This window comes from Sinohyriopsis cumingii, chromosome 5 (assembly GCF_028554795.1).
Source record: "Sinohyriopsis cumingii isolate HCF-2022 chromosome 5, ASM2855479v2, whole genome shotgun sequence".
Taxonomy (NCBI): domain Eukaryota; kingdom Metazoa; phylum Mollusca; class Bivalvia; order Unionida; family Unionidae; genus Sinohyriopsis; species Sinohyriopsis cumingii.
Window position 1 is genome coordinate 98,439,118 of NC_142965.1, and position 17,975 is coordinate 98,457,092.

Here is a 17,975-nt window from a genome sequence, read left to right on the forward strand (position 1 = left end):
CATCTGCCTTTCTGCCTGTCAGTAGTTTTGAAATGACAAAACTAGTTTTCCATTAGTATGACTTTTCATAAACAGTACTCTCTTCACACTAAAACATGATCAATATAATTGTTCTACATTATTATGATTAGTATTTTACCTTCATAATTAAAACAGATCAATAACATTTAAGTTCTTTGAAAAAAGAATGCTGTATTTAGTTGGAACAAAGTCCACCAACAGTATTATTTTAAACCTTTCAAACACTAACATTACTTTATGGTAAGTAAATCTATAACTATTTATCATTTTCAGTATGATTAGTATTGGTTCGATATCAGTAAACTATAAGTAAATAGAATTATATTTAGTATGGAGAAAATTTGTGATTAATAACTATTGCATAATCTAAATACTGTAACATACTGAAATGTACAGACATGTTTAAAAGTAAAGTTATATTAATCTAGCATGGGCCTAAAAGTATTAAATGAACTCAGGATATGTGATATATAGAGAAAAATGATATAAAAGGAATAGCAATATCATTTCATTTTTTATTTCAAAATTAAAAATGACATTTTTTGTTATTCTTTTCTGATTACTAATATAGCAAGGTTATAAAGCAACAGCACTGTGACAGATATGAACACCTGTAATTCTGAATACAACAGTAAGACTGCTACACTAAAACTGTCAAAAATATTGTAAGCAAGCAAATATGTAGGCCTTGGAGAAATCACAGATCAATTAAATAATAATGACTGATAATACTTTGATTGTGATGCTTTTGATCAATATTTTAATTCATGTACATGAAGCACACAAACAAGCCAAGCGGGAGGTCTGATCCTTTATCACTGAACATGGAAGATTATTTGGTACCATTGTAGAGCTACATCTGTCTACCTTTCTGTAATACCACCCACTTTAGTGTATCTTAAATCACCTTGATGCTATGGAGTTTGGAAGTAGCATACCACCTACTGATGCTTAAACAGGGGATCAGGGGTTAACAAGGGTTTTTGGAAATTTCTTACAAATTGTCAAGGAATCGCTAATTTTGTAATTTATGTGCAATATTGATAAACAAATGATTAAATATGCAAGGAATATTTAAATTTGGTGGCATCATACAAATTTACCCATTAAAGACTGCCTCAACTAACCTGTCAAGATTATGCTAAGTTAAGAGAAATTGTTGGACAATCAAATATAAAAACGAACATATTTTATATCATACAATTTCAGAATATAAAATTTTTGTTTATGTGGATTTACACTACAAGCATGCTCATTTGTATCTTCAGATTATTCGAAGATGTGAGATCTCAGAGAAATTCAATGCTGTTTACATGTGTACATGAAAAGAAACAAGAACTGTTAACAAATAATAATAAGTAATTTAATAAACATATCTTCCACCCCTTCTCAATGCAAGCTGTTCATATGTCAAGGGAACTACCCTATGGTCCAAAACTGGGTCATGACCCAAGGATAGAAATACTACAGGGAGTAATAGAAGTACATGATTATACTGTATGTTCCAAACTGAGTGCAAACTGGTTAATAATTACTGAAATGCTGGTCTTCCTTTCCCAAATCTGCAAATTTTGCTACCAACAAAGATGTAATTTTTTTACAAAACCATGACAGCTGATAGAAGAAAAAAAACAACTAAATGTAACACACAAAAATGTAAAACCTTGTATTCTGTATTCTGATTTCTTGTTTCCTTGTTGTTTTTTTTTTAAATGTAGAAAAAACAAAGAAGCTGGAATAATATATGCACATGATGATGAAACAGCAAATGCAATCAAGTAAGTCCATCATGTAACATCTCATATACTTGTTTGCAATCAATAATTAAGAATGTAGACGTTCTGAAAGCCTGAGACCAAAGAATTTTTATAAATTGTTGTTTTTACAAACTGACATAGTAAAAACTATGTAGCTTTCTCCTGATATGGTAAACTGCATTGAAATGGACCAGCACCACACTGCACTTGAATAAATAGTACATATAGTGTGGTGACAGTTCGCTAGTTTCTTAAGTTTTCAGGCTAGTTTGAGCTCCTTGGCAACCATTGAAGCTGTTGTGTTGTGCATCTCTGCACGATGTGCCAGAAAGTTAGCAATAGCTGCATCTCGTGACTTCTCCCAGTTGTAGAGATCTCTGAAAATAATCGAATAGCAGAAGGGTTTATATAACTACCTAACAATTAACAAATTATTAATTAAGTGTTAAATGAAGAAAACAATGATCTCATATCTATTCATGATCAGGGCCCGAGTGGCCAAGTGGTTTAAAGCGCTCTCCGTTACGGATCACTACCATCTCACCTCTGTCTGCGTGGGTTTGAATCTAGGATTCAGCCAATGTGGGTATGTGAGAAAGCTTGCCAGTAGCTTCTCGTGGGTCGGTGGTTCTTATCAGGGTTTTCCAGGGTCCTTCCTCCACCATTAATACTGGCCGCCATGCATAGCCTATCGTATGCTTGAAAAATGGTGTTAAACTCCACAACAACAACAACAATCTATTCATTATATAGTTTTTTTTCCACCACCAATCAAAAAAAAATCATTGTGGCACCATACAAACCAAAATAAATATAGTTCAATTTTAATTCTTGGTAATCTACTGAAATAGGCAATAATAAAATTTTTGAAAATATCTTTTTTTTAAAATAGTCCTTTTTATAATTTGCTAACTAAATAAGCATTTCCAGTTAATGTGATCTTTATTACCTATGTCAACTAAGCGCACTGAATTAGACACAAGCATGGTAACTTGAGATTTCAAGATTACATCAATACCTTTTATGATGACCAATATATACAAATAATTACTTAAAGACAAATGTTCCATCAATCTCCATGTTTTACCTACATTTGTACACTGTTTAATGCCCCTGCATCTGGCTTAAATACAAAACTTTGGGATCTTCTTGACACTTCCATCACTACAGCTATGACCATTCTAGCTAGTTACCACTCTCAGTCATACAAAAATATAAAACTAATGAGTTCAAATTACTATTAATGATGATGCAAAAAATCTGAGCTAATTAAGGAAATTTGAAGAGGTTGACATTATTGACAGTTGTTAGAATACTTTCATAACCTTTAGGCAGTGTAACAAATGAATCTGATCTCAGATTTTCATGCATACTGGTTCCAATCGAGGAAATTTAGTGGCAACCCAAGCTACAGGTAAACTGATTTTGAAATCCATTCAGGAAATGCATTTGCATTTAACTTAATTTATATACCATTCATGTTCTGTATTCTAATCCTGCATTTTCTTCATTCTGCATTCACCATTCATTTTCATTCATTCATTAATTCATTCATTCATTCTGCATTCAGCATTCATTTTCATTCATTCTGCATTCAGCATTCATTTTCATTTATTTATTCATTCATTCTGCATTCAGCAATTATTTTCATTCATACTGCATTCAGCATTCATTTTCTTCATACTGCATTCACCATTCATTTTCATTCATTCTGCATTCAGCATTCATTTTCTTCATACTGCATTCAGCATTCATATTCTTCATACTGCATTCAGCATTCATTTTCTTCATACTGCAATCAGCATTCATTTTCATTCATTCTGCATTCAGCATTCATTTTCTTCATACTGCAATCAGCATTCATATTCTTCATACTGCATTCAGCATTCATTTTCTTCATACTGCATTCAGCATTCATTTTCATTCATTCTGCATTCAGCATTCATTTTCATTCATTCTGCATTCAGCATTCATTTTCATTCATTCTGCATTTTTTTAATGCCATTTTCATTTCAGTGGTAAAATCACCCATTTCAGGATCTGTATTCTGAGTTTTTTCTTTGATCCCAGGTTCTACCTTGTGTACAAGAATGTGGTTACCAGTCTACAATCGGTGTTCTTATACACTTTCGATCACTTCTACCACCTCAAAAACCACACTAGAGTAACACCTCTGTCATCAAAAGCATTTGATATAAGAACCTTTCTATAACCAAACTGAAATCAATGATAAAGCCTAGTTCTCAAGTTCATGTACAATCAATGACTAAGCTCATCTTCACTAGTCAATGTTCTGCTGTGTTAACCCTATCTACACCTTCAAAGATCATACAGACATTTCAGAGTTTTGTCCTAGTGACAGCTATTAGATTTCATGAGTTGTTTCCCTTAGTGTGTAATGCCAACTCACCAACTGCATATAACAATGGTGTGTTGTACATCAGCTGAAAATGGTGGAGGCAATTGACCTCAGAAAGATACTTTATAAGTTTAACATTAAAAGTATGATTTATATCAGAGAGAAGCCATTACATATGAATTTGAGGGAAAGTATGTATTTGTACAAACATGGACTGGCAATGGAAAATTGCTTATTTACGAGTCCATTCCAGTTGTGTGCTCCACTTGTCCTGATCTTGTAGGAACAGTGTCAAAATTAACCAACCTGATTCTGATTGGATGCAGTGGTTTGCCACTGCATCAAATGAAATTCACAGACCTGAAGCACCAAAATATCTTAATGATCTGCCAAGATGTTGATAGGGTTAACACATCAAAACCTAAAATGTAACTAAACCAAGCTCTCAGGTTCATGTATAGTGTAAATATACCTGTAGATGGGGCGTGTAAACTTCAGTCTGCCTTGTTCTGTAACAAACTGGAGAGCTCTGGGTATGATTTCTTCCCATTGGGTTTTTATACCCAGTCTCAGCCACCTAAATATAACCAAAAATATGTTATGAAAATATTCAGGGAACTGCAAATTATAGAAGTAAACACATTTTCCTGTAAGCACTAATTAGAATCTGTAGCAATGTTTCTTCCATCTTTTAACATTTACCATGTTCAAACATGTTAACAGTGGAGAAATTTATTAAACTATGACAAACTGTTTAATGTAGCATGAGCGGTGACTGGCAAACTAAATAAAAGTCTACTCACCCAGTAGGGTAAATACAGCAAAACCCGTCTTGAGGGGCCACCTGTCATTTATGACCATCATCATCCCTCATTTATCAGTTTTATTATATTTTAATATATTAAATGAGCAACCACCTGCTGACTGCCACCAGGAACCATGAGTTTTAGGCAAAATATAATTTGACACTGCTATGAATAACTTTATTATGGATAAATACTTCTGATCTTTATTTAATCCCTTTTAAACTAGAATGACTTAGAATGGACTGCAACCAAAGTGCAGATATTTCAAAACAACACTACTATGAACAACCAGATAAAAAAAAAATGATGAATGGTACTGAACTTTATTTAATCCTTTGTAGCCATGAAGAAGATTTGTGCTTTTAAAAAAAACTGTAGTCTGGTTGCCAGTTCCTAAAGTCTTCAGTTCATGCAGGTAGTGTCATATTCTACAGATCACAAATTAGACTCAAGTACATGCCACTAACTGCTGTTATGCTTATGTCATATAACCCCATTAATATTAACAACTGCATCTTTAAAGGGAGCAGTCAGGGTCATACATAGTCAATTCAAAGATTTGTATTTTTTCCCCATCTTGTGTGCATGTGCATGTCTGTTTGCGTGATTTCGATTTGTAACATAGCTTTAAAAAAACTTCAGTCATATCCCTATGATGTCTGCAGTGTGGCAGTTTATAGTGATGTCTAGCACTGGGGCATCATGCCACAGACATGTAGCATGATGTCCAACCCAGTCACATTATCCAGACACCTGGCTGATCAGTCCTAACACTAACTTTTTAATGCTGAGCATCTAGCGAGGCAGCTGTTAGTGCCATTTTTATAAGTCTTTGGTATGACTCGGTCCAGGTTCAAACCTGCAACCACCTGAGATGAACATTCTCTATCTTTTGTGAAAAGCTGCACAGATAATGTCCTAATGAAAAATCTTAAAGGCTTCACTTTTGTGTTAAGTGCTGTTTTCTGGATTTAATTTTCACTGCAAAAGGTTTGCATTATTTGTTGCTTTCTCTTATGTTAGGATTATTAAAACTCACACACCAAGATGTCATCTGTTTTCCATAGTGCATCCAGTAACAGCCTTGTTTATGAGTTAACATTGTTAAACCAATTTATTGTAGCAAAATATGTCTCTACAATACTGAACCAATCAAAATACCTTAGGAGATATACTACTACTTCACAAATCCAGCCCTCCCAATATAAAACTTTTTAGCTAAAGAGCTTAAAATTATCTGTACATCTATGTGTCAGTTTCAGTGATATCCCCTTGATACTGGGACTGGTGCCAAATTCCATGAATACTTCAGTTACTGAAGGAGTAAAAGGCATGCTCTCTATATCGATGTCACTGCAGGGAGGGTGTATGTGTAACATGATCAGGTAAATATTATTGAAGAAACATGTTTTACTAGAAAAAATTGATCTCTTCAAATATGTTTCCTAAGAAGAATAGGCCAAAGGTGGAGAGATAAATCTTCTTAACCTGCAGAGATTATTGCCGCTCCCCTAAGATATGAGACAGCTTCTAGATAACCCCACTGGAGAATAGGGAGTCTATGTTGGGGAATGGCTTCAGAAAGCAAAAATGTTCCCTTCTGCAAATCCAGCGGAAGTCATGAAGCCATGTTCTTATGTTGCTGTCCAACCCGGGAATGTAATCTGTTTTGCCATGGCTACCAGATCAAGTGGAGCCTTGTAGAAAGAACAATCTTGGAGATAAAAGCTGGAGAAGTGGACTCAGATTTCCATCACATGGCACTTATAATATCAGTTAAAGAACAGTTTCACTCAAATGAAATGTCTGTGACAACTGTCCTAACTTCATGATCCAAGATGCTAAGCAATATCATTTGTTGGGGTTTTTTTTCCAATATGTGGAACAAATCACCTGCTTTCTCCAGGACAAAAGTGTCGATACTGATATATCATAGTTTCCCTCTGTAAGGATTAAGAATAGGCATAATCTTCTTCTTTGCAACAGCTTGGTCCTCCTTACCACTTCAGAGCTTGTGCTGGGTCCTGTAGATGACCTTGAAATGAAGTGTCCATAGTAGACAGGTTTTTCATTGCAAAAGTCTGATGACTGTGACCATGTTCATGGCACTGAGAGCAGAGATCATCATGAGTGATAGTGACCCATCTTGTCAGAATTTTATGTAGTTAAGGTCCACCAATAGAGCATGTATTTTTCCGATTCTGCCTGTTGTTTGCAAAGCAGTAAGGAAGCAGGTCTTATATGAGAAGTAAACCAATGAGGCACTTGAAAGCAGCTAAAATGGTGTCTTGTTCAGCCATGTTAGTACCCATGATAGATTCCACTTTGGTCAAAGAGCTAATATCTTTGGACATGTGTAATCAAAATTGGACAAAAGATCAGATCTCTGTTTTGTCCAATATTCTCTCTTTCATAATGGTGGAGGGCATCAGTAATCATGGAACAGTAGCCTTTGATGATTTTAACCGGGGCTAACTGTTCTTGTCAAAGAGCTACAGTAGAAGGTAACCATTGCAGTATTGATGCCTGCAGTGGTATAATGTGTTCATGGGCACACCACTGTACTAAGATTTTTCCATTTGCCTTAGTATGCTTTTAAATTGGAGTGCCATTGCACTTGAGCAATTTCTCCAAATCTGTTCCTGAGGGATTGTTTACTATGATCCAGACATATAAGTTAAGCAGCTCTGGGATTGGATGAAACAACTGCCATCATGACTGATTGTGTAGATGAGGGAATATGTTGATTTTCCTGGAGATTTCTGTTGCACAATTGATGAGGTTATTGATCCAATTTTCCCATTTGAGTCGAACAATCAGGATGAAGCAACAATCTGATTCTCTTGCTTTTTGTATCTACTTTGGATTCAAAAGTGTTGGAGGGTAAGTGAACGCATCCAGGCCATTCCAATCTATAGAAAGAGCACTGATTGCCCAGGTTTTCAGATCCAGGACTGGTGCAACAAAGGTTCAAAGCTTGTCATTCCACCTTATCACAGATAGGTCCACCATTGGTTGATCCCATCAGGCACATATCTGAGTGAAGAGGACCATTCCATATGTATTAGTTGATCCCTCTGGGACAACAAATCTATTTAGTCAGCCTGAGGACCATTCCATATGTATTAGTTCATCCCTCTGGGACAACAAATCTGTTTAGTCAGCCTGAAATATGATGGACTTAGATGAAGACACTCGTTTAGAAAATCCCCCCCCCCCCAAAAAAATGCAAAGATTAGAGGACTTGGTTCCACTTTGCTGTTTGAGATAAGTCACCACAGTGTAGTTGTCAGACAGAATGAAAACTTTTTCCCATTTAGATCCCCTGCCATCAAAGAAAAGCTTTAGAAATGACTTTGCTCAATAGAATGTTGATATTTAAATGACAATCATGAGAGGCTACACTCTACTGGCTTCTCAGAATGACAGAAGAAGGTGTGCCTCCAGCCCTCTGAGCTGACATCCATAACAGACTGATTTCTGGTGGTTGCACTGTAGAGGTGTACCCAACTTCAGACAAGTGAGATTGTCCCATCTTCTAAGATGGAACCTCATATGTGTGCAGATTGTGAGATGGCCAAATCAACAAATTCTCAGCCTCCATTTGGACAAAAATTCATTTGTAATGGGCATATAAATAGGCCACCTAGGAATAAGAGGTTTGCTGGCACACCGAGCCAACCCTGAAGGTGATGGAATTTTTGGAAGGGTAGATCATCCCATATAAGTAAGGAAGCTGCCATTGTGCTGATTTTAAATGCTTATTGATGAGGGAGATATATTCTGGTACTTCATACCTACATGAACAAAATGTTTTGATGGTACAATGTCAGATTCGTCCTTGCTGACAAGGTAAGCCAAGTTGAGAAAGATATTAACAAGGTATATCATGTCTTGCTCCAAGAGATGACTCACCTTATGTTTTCACAGAATGTAGTAGAGGTAGCTGGTTTCCTCCATGGAGGTGGTTAGGACATAAACCATTTTCCCAGTCCATCAATCGAGTGAAATCCCAGGGACTGATGTTTAGTCTAGCCAAGAGTGCCCTAAATTGGTAAACAGTGTCTTTGTAGGCAAATCACATGAACTTCCTGGAAGCCGTGTGATTGAGGATGGGAAGATACACAATTTTCAAGTCCACACTGATTGCAAAGTCTCCCTCCTAGATGGCATTTAGAATCTGTTGTAGTGTTTCCATTTTGAGTCTTGGGGCATTAATGAATCTTGCGTACTGAGGTCAATGACAGGGCAAAGAGTGCTGTGTTTTTAGTTCAGGAAACCTTAGACAAAGTAGGAGGTGCAATGAAAATGATACTGAGTCCCTTGGAAACAACTTGCTACAGGTCATTGTGGCATATCTAATCCCATTTGGCAGCAAAAATATGGAGCCTTTCCCCGACCAGATTCTGTAAAGGCAGCCTGAAGATGTCATTTTTTCAGATAAGGAGGCTCTCGTGAAAAGAAACACTGGCAAATCATTCTCTCTCTGTCTCTTGTCCACTTTTGTTCAGAAGAACTGTGGTTTTTGATGGCTGTAGATCTGGTATGACTGCTTCCCAGTGACTTGTGTCCTAGGGCATCCCTGTGATCTTTTCATTGATTGCCTTGAAAATCTTTCCACTGGAATGGAGACAGTGCAGGTGGGAAATTGACCTCCTTTGTGGCTTGCTTGCAATGTACTTGCAGTAAGCCAGTTGAAAAAGTGTAGTAAGACTGTTGAAACTGTACTTGCAGTTAGCCAGTTTAAAGTATGTACTTGCAATAAGCCAGTTGAAATTATGTATCTGCAGTAAAAGCCAGCTGAAAGTACAGTAAGCAAGATGAAAGTCTGTATTTGCAGTAAGCCAGTTGAAAGTTTGTACTTGCATTAAGCCAGTTGAAAGTCTGTATATGCAGTAAGCCAACTGAAAGTCTGTATTTGCAGTAAGCCAACTGAAAATCTCTATTTGCAGTAAGCCAGTTTAAAGTCTTTATTTGCAGTAAGCCAGTTAAAAGTGTATTTGCAGTAAGCCAGTTGAAAGTCTGTATTTGCAGTAAGCCAGTTGAAAGTCTGTATATGCAGTAAACCAGTAAACCAGTTGAAAGTCTGTATTTGCAGTAAGCTAGGTGAAAGTCTGTATATGCATTAAGCCAGTTCAAAGTATGCATTTGCAGTAAGCCAACTAAAAGTCTGTATTTACAGTAAGCCAGTTGAAAGTCTGTATTTGCAGTAAGCCAGTTGAAAGTCTGTATTTGCAGTAAGCCAGTTGAAAGTCTGTATTTGCAGTAGGCCAGTTAAAAGTCTGTATTTGCAGTAAGCCAACTAAAAGTATGTATTTGCAGTAAGCCCGTTGAAAGTATGAATTTGCAGTAAGCCAACTAAAAGTATGTATTTGCAGTAAGCCCGTTGAAAGTATGAATTTGCAGTAAGCCAACTAAAAGTATGTATTTGCAGTAAGCCCGTTGAAAGTATGAATTTGCTGTAAGCCAACTAAAAGTATGTATTTGCAGTAAGCCCACTGAAAGTATGAATTTGCAGTAAGCCAACTAAAAGTATGTATTTGCAGTAAGCCCGTTGAAAGTATGCATTTGCAGTAAGCCAACTAAAAGTATGTATTTGCAGTAAGCTCGTTGAAAGTATGCATTTGCAGTAAGCCAACAAAAAGTATGTATTTACAGTAAGCCAACTGAAAGTCTGTATATGCAGTAAGCCAGTTGAAAGTCTGTATTTGCAGTAAGACAACTGAAAGTCTGTATATGCAGTAAGCCAGTTGAAAGTCTGTATTTGCAGTATGCTAGCTGAAAGTCTGTATTTGCAGTAAGCCACTTGAAAGTCTGTATATGCATTAAGCCAGTTCAAAGTATGCATTTTAAGTAAGCCAACTAAAAGTATGTATTTACAGTAAGCCAACTAAAACTGTACTTGTGGTAAGCCAGTTTAAAGTTTGTACTTGCAATAAGCCAGTTGAAAGTCTATATATGCATTAAGCCAGTTGAAAGTATGCATTTGAAGTAAGCCAACTGAAAGTATGTATTTGCAGTAAGCCAGTTGAAAGTCTGTATTTACACTAAGTCAGATGAAAGTCTGTATTTGCAGTAAGCCAGTTGAAAGTCTGTATTTACAGTAAGTCAGATGAAAGTCTGTATTTGCAGTAAGTCAACTGAAAGCATATATTTGCAGCAAGCCAGTTGAAAGTCTGTATTTACAGTAAGTCAGATGAAAGTCTGTATTTGCTGTAAGCCAACTGAAAGTATATATTTGCAGTAAGCCAGTTGAAAGTATGTATTTGCAGTAAGCCAACTGAAAGTATGTATTTGCAGTAAGTCAAATGAAAGTATGTATTTCCAGTAAGCCAGCTGAAAGTCTGTACTTCCCAAACTTTTCTGTATTGTTCTGAAGCTATGTGCACATGAACATGTTAATATCCTCACATTAACCAATGGGCTCTTGCATCAAAATTTATTGGTAAGATGTCATAAATCCATTAACTGATTTTTCCAGGATTGCCACAGAGAACTCAACCTAACTTCAGTTTTGTCCTGGGGCTGGGGCAGTTTTTATATCAGAACTGTATCTCTCTAATATACTCCCTTGAGTATGTCAACAATGTCTGTCATAAACAAATTTTAATGAATAAAAATTTAGTTTTTATCTTCAATATATGTTAAGTGACAGTGATTGTGTTATAACAAAGGTATTTTGATATTTACATTAATACTGCATTTAACAGCAAAGATATACCGACAGAAAGCCGTACTCTGCATGTCCACCTTTGTACAACCTTACCAAGTGCAGTTGTTAGAATGCTTTAAAGTACTTGATAATCAATTAAAGCTTCTCACTGTTCACTTACAAAAATTCACTTAGCAAGCAAATGCTTATTGGGGCTGATCTAGAAGTCAAGCATTCACCTGATTAAGTTTTGCTAATATGTTGCAGGTTTAGGCTATGCTCATTGCAAAGAGTCTAAAATGTACAAATAGTTATGATAATTTTGTCTGCACAAAGATCTTCCTCCTTGTGACATGTCATTATAGGCATTATTCAAATATGAATGAATTCTAAAATTATGACATAAATTATGACATCCTTTACAGTGAATATATAATGTAGAGGAACATGTAGTTACATTTCTTATCTACACGTCATCACAATCTTGGCAGGGAATTTTCATAGTTTGAGTAGCATCATTGCAAGGGCTTACCATTTCCAAAACTTCAAAAATTCCACCATTCCCAGATCAAACTTTATTTAAAAATTACCTGAACTATTTCCACGTTGCAATGTTTTAAGATAATATGGAATGCAGCTTGGGAATTAAAACAATGCTTTGATGATTGCAGAAATAAATGGCATGTTTCAAAAACAATTTTAAGTACACAACAGCTGCATAGATTTAAGACCTGCCATCACATAATACACTGACAGATCTAGGTCCATGCAGTTTAGAACCTGATCTGCTGGCGATTTTTATGATAGAAGAAGATATGGATCTATGTTGTATGCAGTTGGATTCAACTTATAAGTAAGAATATACAGTAGTAAAAATTTTACTTGAACTTTAAGACAGATATCAAATGCTACAGATAAATGAATGTCCTAAGCTCCAAGGTAATAATTATTGAATAAAACAGTTACCCTGGGAAAATTTGTTAGAAATGGCAATATCTGATATACTCAAAATATGGAACTGGCCATTCATGTAGAATGAAAAGCATTCCACACCAATCTCCCATTGCAGAGAAATGTATGCACTGTTGAACAAGCCCAATGCACATGAATATGCCTTCCTGATCAGAGAACAAAAGAAATTAAAAAACACACGTGACCCAATCAATAGAATTACTCAGTATTATACATTACAGACAATATATCTGCACAACATACAAGTCCAATCTAAATGCCTTCCTGACCATGCAATGGAATAAACATGAAACAACACAAGCACACAAATCTGAAGCATCTAACAAAATGTCCATTGCACCAACTAACAACCAATGAAATATCCGATTATACATGCCTTTACGGGGTTACTTCCATGAAGTGTTACAATTATATCAACTGAAAGTGTATTTTCTATGAATCAGTCATTATACATTATCTGCAAACTTCCACAATATTATTATTCTTGTTATTTGACAGATAAATTTGTGTGTGTGATCCGGATTTTTAACATAGCTGGAACAGTTTCCTAGTCATATTGCTATGATGTCTGCAACGTGGCTGTTTAAAGTGATGTCCAGCACGAGGCATCAAGCTGCAGACATGAAGCATGATGTCCCACCCAGTCACATTATCCTGACACCGGGCTGACCAGTCCTAACACTAACCTCTTAATGCTGAGCACCTAGCAAGGCAGCTGTTAGTACCATTTTTATAAGTCTTTGGTATGATGCGGCCAGGGTTCGAAACCGCAACATCCTGCAACTGGGGCAGACACTCTAACCACTAGGCCACTGAAGCAGTCGACATATAAATTTAATTCATTAAATGGAAATCTGTCCAAGTTTCACAACTAAGATGTCAGTAGTATTTTCTACCCATATAAATGGAGCTCCTACAATGTCATTTACCCATTTAGAAGTGTGTGTGTGTGTGGTTAGGATTTTTAACGTAGCTTTAACAATGTTTCAGTCATATCACTATGATGTCTGCAGTGTGACAGTTTATAGTGATGTCCAGCACTGGGGCATCATGCCACAGACATGTAGCATGATGTCCCACCTAGTCACATTATCCTGATACCAGGCCGACTAGTCCTAACACAAGCCTCTTAATGCTGAGCGCCAAGCGAGGCAGCTGTTAGTACCATTTTTGTAATTCTTTGGTATGGCTTGGGCAGGGATTGAACCCACAACCTCCCGCTTCCGAGATGGATGCTCTAACCACTAGGCCAATGGAGCGGTCATTTAGAATTGTTTATACATATCTTAAGAAATACATGCTCTCACACTGCAGTGAGCATAAATTTTGTCAAATGCAAAATTTTAAATTAAGTAAGATGCAAATATGTGTGCAGACAGTGGTGGCCATTATGGATTATATTCACAAATGTGCTTGACAAGATTAAATTGATAAATCAAGTTAAAGCAGTTGCTCTTTTTTGTTGTAATTTTACTTAGAATAATGTTTTCTCTTATGTTTGGGTAAATGATATGTGTGTTCATCAGTAAAAATTCCAACTTAGTGGTGAAAAAATACAAAACTACAAATGTGTTTTGTTCCAAGTCAGCAAAAAAAAAGTTTTGATATGGGTATATGTCAAGGCCATCAGGCCAAAATGTACTCATAAGCCACATCAAATAATCTCCTTCCCTGCCTCAGAACAAAAATATCAAATGTGATTTTATATTTATTACATACACCCTCTTTTACACTTTCTAAATAGTTTTAGCTCTCTTATATGAATGCAATTCAAAATGAACTGGGATTTATAAAAGTTCAATTCACTGCATCTAAAAATATCTATGTGCAGACGTCAAAGACATCTAAATAGTTTGAATCCAGGTATATGATACAGAAATACAGGCTGAACAGCTGTATCGAATGCCAGATCAGCATGTAAGATTAAATGGGTAATTAATCGAATGCCAGATCAGCATGTAAGATTAAATGGGTAATTAATCAAATGCCAGATCAGCATGTAAGATTAAATGGGTAATTAATTGAATGCCAGATCAGCAATAAAGATTAAATGGGTAATTAATCAAATGCCAGATCTGCATGTAAGATTAAATGGGTAATTAATCAAATGCCAGATCTGCATGTAAGATTAAATGGGTAATTAATCAAATGCCAGATCAACATGTAAGATTGAATGGGCGATCCCAAATGTGTCTGAGAATGAGAGAGTTATCCCAAACGTGTCTGAATATCAGACAGAGATCCAACATGTGTCTGAGTATCAGACAGGGATCCCAAATGTGTCTGAGTATCAGACAGTGATCCCACATGTGTCTGAGTATCAGACAGTGATACCACATGTGTGTCTGAGTAAATCAGGCAGTGATACAACATGTGTCTGAGTATCAGGAAATGATACCACATGTGTATCTTAGTAAATCAGGCAGTGATACCACTACAAGCTGGATGGAAAGTTTCTAGGTAAGTAAGTAATATTGTCTATTACTACAAGCTGGATGGAAAGTTTCTAGGTAAATAAGTAATATTATCTATTACTACAAGCTGGATGGAAAGTTTCTAGGTAAGTAAGTAATACTGTCTATTACTACAAGCTGGATGGAAAGTTTCTAGGTAAGTAAGTAATATTGTCTATTACTACAAGCTGGATGGAAAGTTTCTAGGTAAGTAAGTAATACTGTCTATTACTACAAGCTGGATGGGAAGTTTCTAGGTAAGTAAGTAATATTGTCTATTACTACAAGCTGGATGGAAAGTTTCTAGGTAAGTAAGTAATATTGTCTATTACTACAAGCTGGATGGAAAGTTTCTAGGTAAGTAAGTAAGTAATATTGTCTATTACTACAAGCTGGATGGAAAGTTTCTAGGTGAGTAAGTAATATTGTCTATTACTACAAGCTGGATGGAAAGTTTCTAGGTGAGTAAGTAATATTGTCTATTACTACAAGCTGGATGTAAAGTTTCTAGGTGAGTAAGTAATATTGTCTATTACTACAAGCTGGATGGAAAGTTTCTAGGTGAGTAAGTAATATTGTCCATTACTACAAGCTGGATGGAAAGTTCCTAGGTAAATAAGTAATACTGTCTATTACTACAAGCTGGATGGAAAGTTCCTAGGTAAATAAGTAATACTGTCTATTACTACAAGCTGGATGGAAAGTTTCTAGGTAAGTAAGTAATATTGTCTATTACTACAAGCTGGATGGAAAGTTTCTAGGTAAGTAATATTGTCTATTACTACAAGCTGGATGGAAAGTTTCTAGGTAAGTAAGTAATACTGTCTATTACTACAAGCTGGATGGAAAGTTTCTAGGTAAGTAAGTAATATTGTCTATTACTACAAGCTGGATGGAAAGTTTCTAGGTGAGTAAGTAATATTGTCTATTACTACAAGCTGGATGGAAAGTTTCTAGGTAAGTAAGTAATATTGTCTATTACTACAAGCTGGATGGAAAGTTTCTAGGTGAGTAAGTAATATTGTCTATTACTACAAGCTGGATGGAAAGTTTCTAGGTAAGTAAGTAAGTAATACTGTCTATTACTACAAGCTGGATGGAAAGTTTCTAGGTGAGTAAGTAATACTGTCTATTACTACAAGCTGGATGGAAAGTTTCTAGGTGAGTAAGGAATATTGTCTATTACTACAAGCTGAAAGGAAAGTTTCTAGGTAAATAAGTAATACTGTCTATTACTACAAGCTGGATGGAAAGTTTCTAGGTGAGTAAGTAATATTGTCTATTACTACAAGCTGGATGGAAAGTTTCTAGGTAAGTAAGTAAGTAATACTGTCTATTACTACAAGCTGGATGGAAAGTTTCTACGTAAGTAAGTAATATTGTCTATTACTACAAGCTGGATGGAAAGTTTCTAGGTGAGTAAGTACTATTGTCTATTACTACAAGCTGGATGGAAAGTTTCTAGGTAAGTAAGTAATATTGTCTATTACTACAAGCTGGATGGAAAGTTTCTAGGTAAGTAAGTAAGTGATATTGTCTATTACTACAAGCTGGATGGAAAGTTTCTAGGTAAGTAAGTAAGTAATATTGTCTATTACTACAAGCTGGATGGAAAGTTTCTAGGTAAGTAAGTAATACTATCTATTACTACAAGCTGGATGGAAAGTTTCTAGGTAAGTAAGTAATATTGTCTATTACTACAAGCTGGATGGAAAGGTTCTAGGTGAGTAAGTAATATTGTCTATTACTACAAGCTGGATGGAAAGTTTCTAGGTAAGTAAGTAATATTGTCTATTACTACAAGCTGGATGGAAAGTTTCTAGGTAAGTAAGTAAGTAAGTAATATTGTCTATTACTACAAGCTGGATGGAAAGTTTCTAGGTGAGTAAGTAATATTGTCTATTACTACAAGCTGGATGGAAAGTTTCTACGTAAGTAATATTGTCTATTACTACAAGCTGGATGGAAAGTTTCTAGGTAAGTAAGTAAGTAATATTGTCTATTACTACAAGCTGGATGGAAAGTTTCTAGGTAAGTAAGTAATTTTGTCTATTACTACAAGCTGGATGGAAAGTTTCTAGGTGAGTAAGTAATATTGTCTATTACTACAAGCTGGATGGAAAGTTTCTAGGTGAGTAAGTAATATTGTCTATTACTACAAGCTGGATGGAAAGTTTCTAGGTAAGTAATATTGTCTATTACTACAAGCTGGATGGAAAGTTTCTAGGTGAGTAAGTAATATTGTCTATTACTACAAGCTGGATGGAAAGTTCCTAGGTAAATAAGTAATACTGTCTATTACTACAAGCTGGATGGAAAGTTCCTAGGTAAATAAGTAATACTGTCTATTACTACAAGCTGGATGGAAAGTTTCTAGGTAAGTAAGTAATATTGTCTATTACTACAAGCTGGATGGAAAGTTTCTAGGTAAGTAATATTGTCTATTACTACAAGCTGGATGGAAAGTTTCTAGGTAAGTAAGTAATACTGTCTATTACTACAAGCTGGATGGAAAGTTTCTAGGTAAGTAAGTAATATTGTCTATTACTACAAGCTGGATGGAAAGTTTCTACGTAAGTAATATTGTCTATTACTACAAGCTGGATGGAAAGTTTCTAGGTAAGTAAGTAAGTAATATTGTCTATTACTACAAGCTGGATGGAAAGTTTCTAGGTAAGTAAGTAATTTTGTCTATTACTACAAGCTGGATGGAAAGTTTCTAGGTGAGTAAGTAATATTGTCTATTACTACAAGCTGGATGGAAAGTTTCTAGGTGAGTAAGTAATACTGTCTATTACTACAAGCTGGATGGAAAGTTTCTAGGTGAGTAAGTAATATTGTCTATTTTTGTGTCAAAGGGCAAAAACGTCCACGTACTAAGAAAAAAAGAAAAGAAAAGTGAATCTATCCAGCAAGAGATGTTATCATTACAAGTAACAACATATTAAGCTACAG

The 17,975-nt window shown here is 35.6% G+C and overlaps 1 protein-coding gene across 5 annotated transcripts in view; it reads right to left on the minus strand.

Annotated features, from left to right (window-relative positions):
* Nucleotides 1–522: 522 nt before the first annotated feature.
* The window catches only part of LOC149799847 (leukotriene A-4 hydrolase-like), a 103,583-nt gene continuing 86,130 nt past the window's right edge, over nucleotides 523–17,975 (minus strand). For all 5 annotated transcript variants that reach the window (XM_089959271.1, XM_089959270.1, XM_089959272.1 and 2 more), the window contains 2 exons: nucleotides 4,610–4,714; nucleotides 523–2,155 (listed from right to left, as the gene is read on the minus strand). In XM_089959271.1, coding sequence (XP_089815397.1) covers nucleotides 2,038–2,155; nucleotides 4,610–4,714 — 223 coding nt within the window. In that variant the 3' untranslated portion in view covers nucleotides 523–2,037. The remainder of the gene's footprint in view (nucleotides 2,156–4,609; nucleotides 4,715–17,975) is intronic.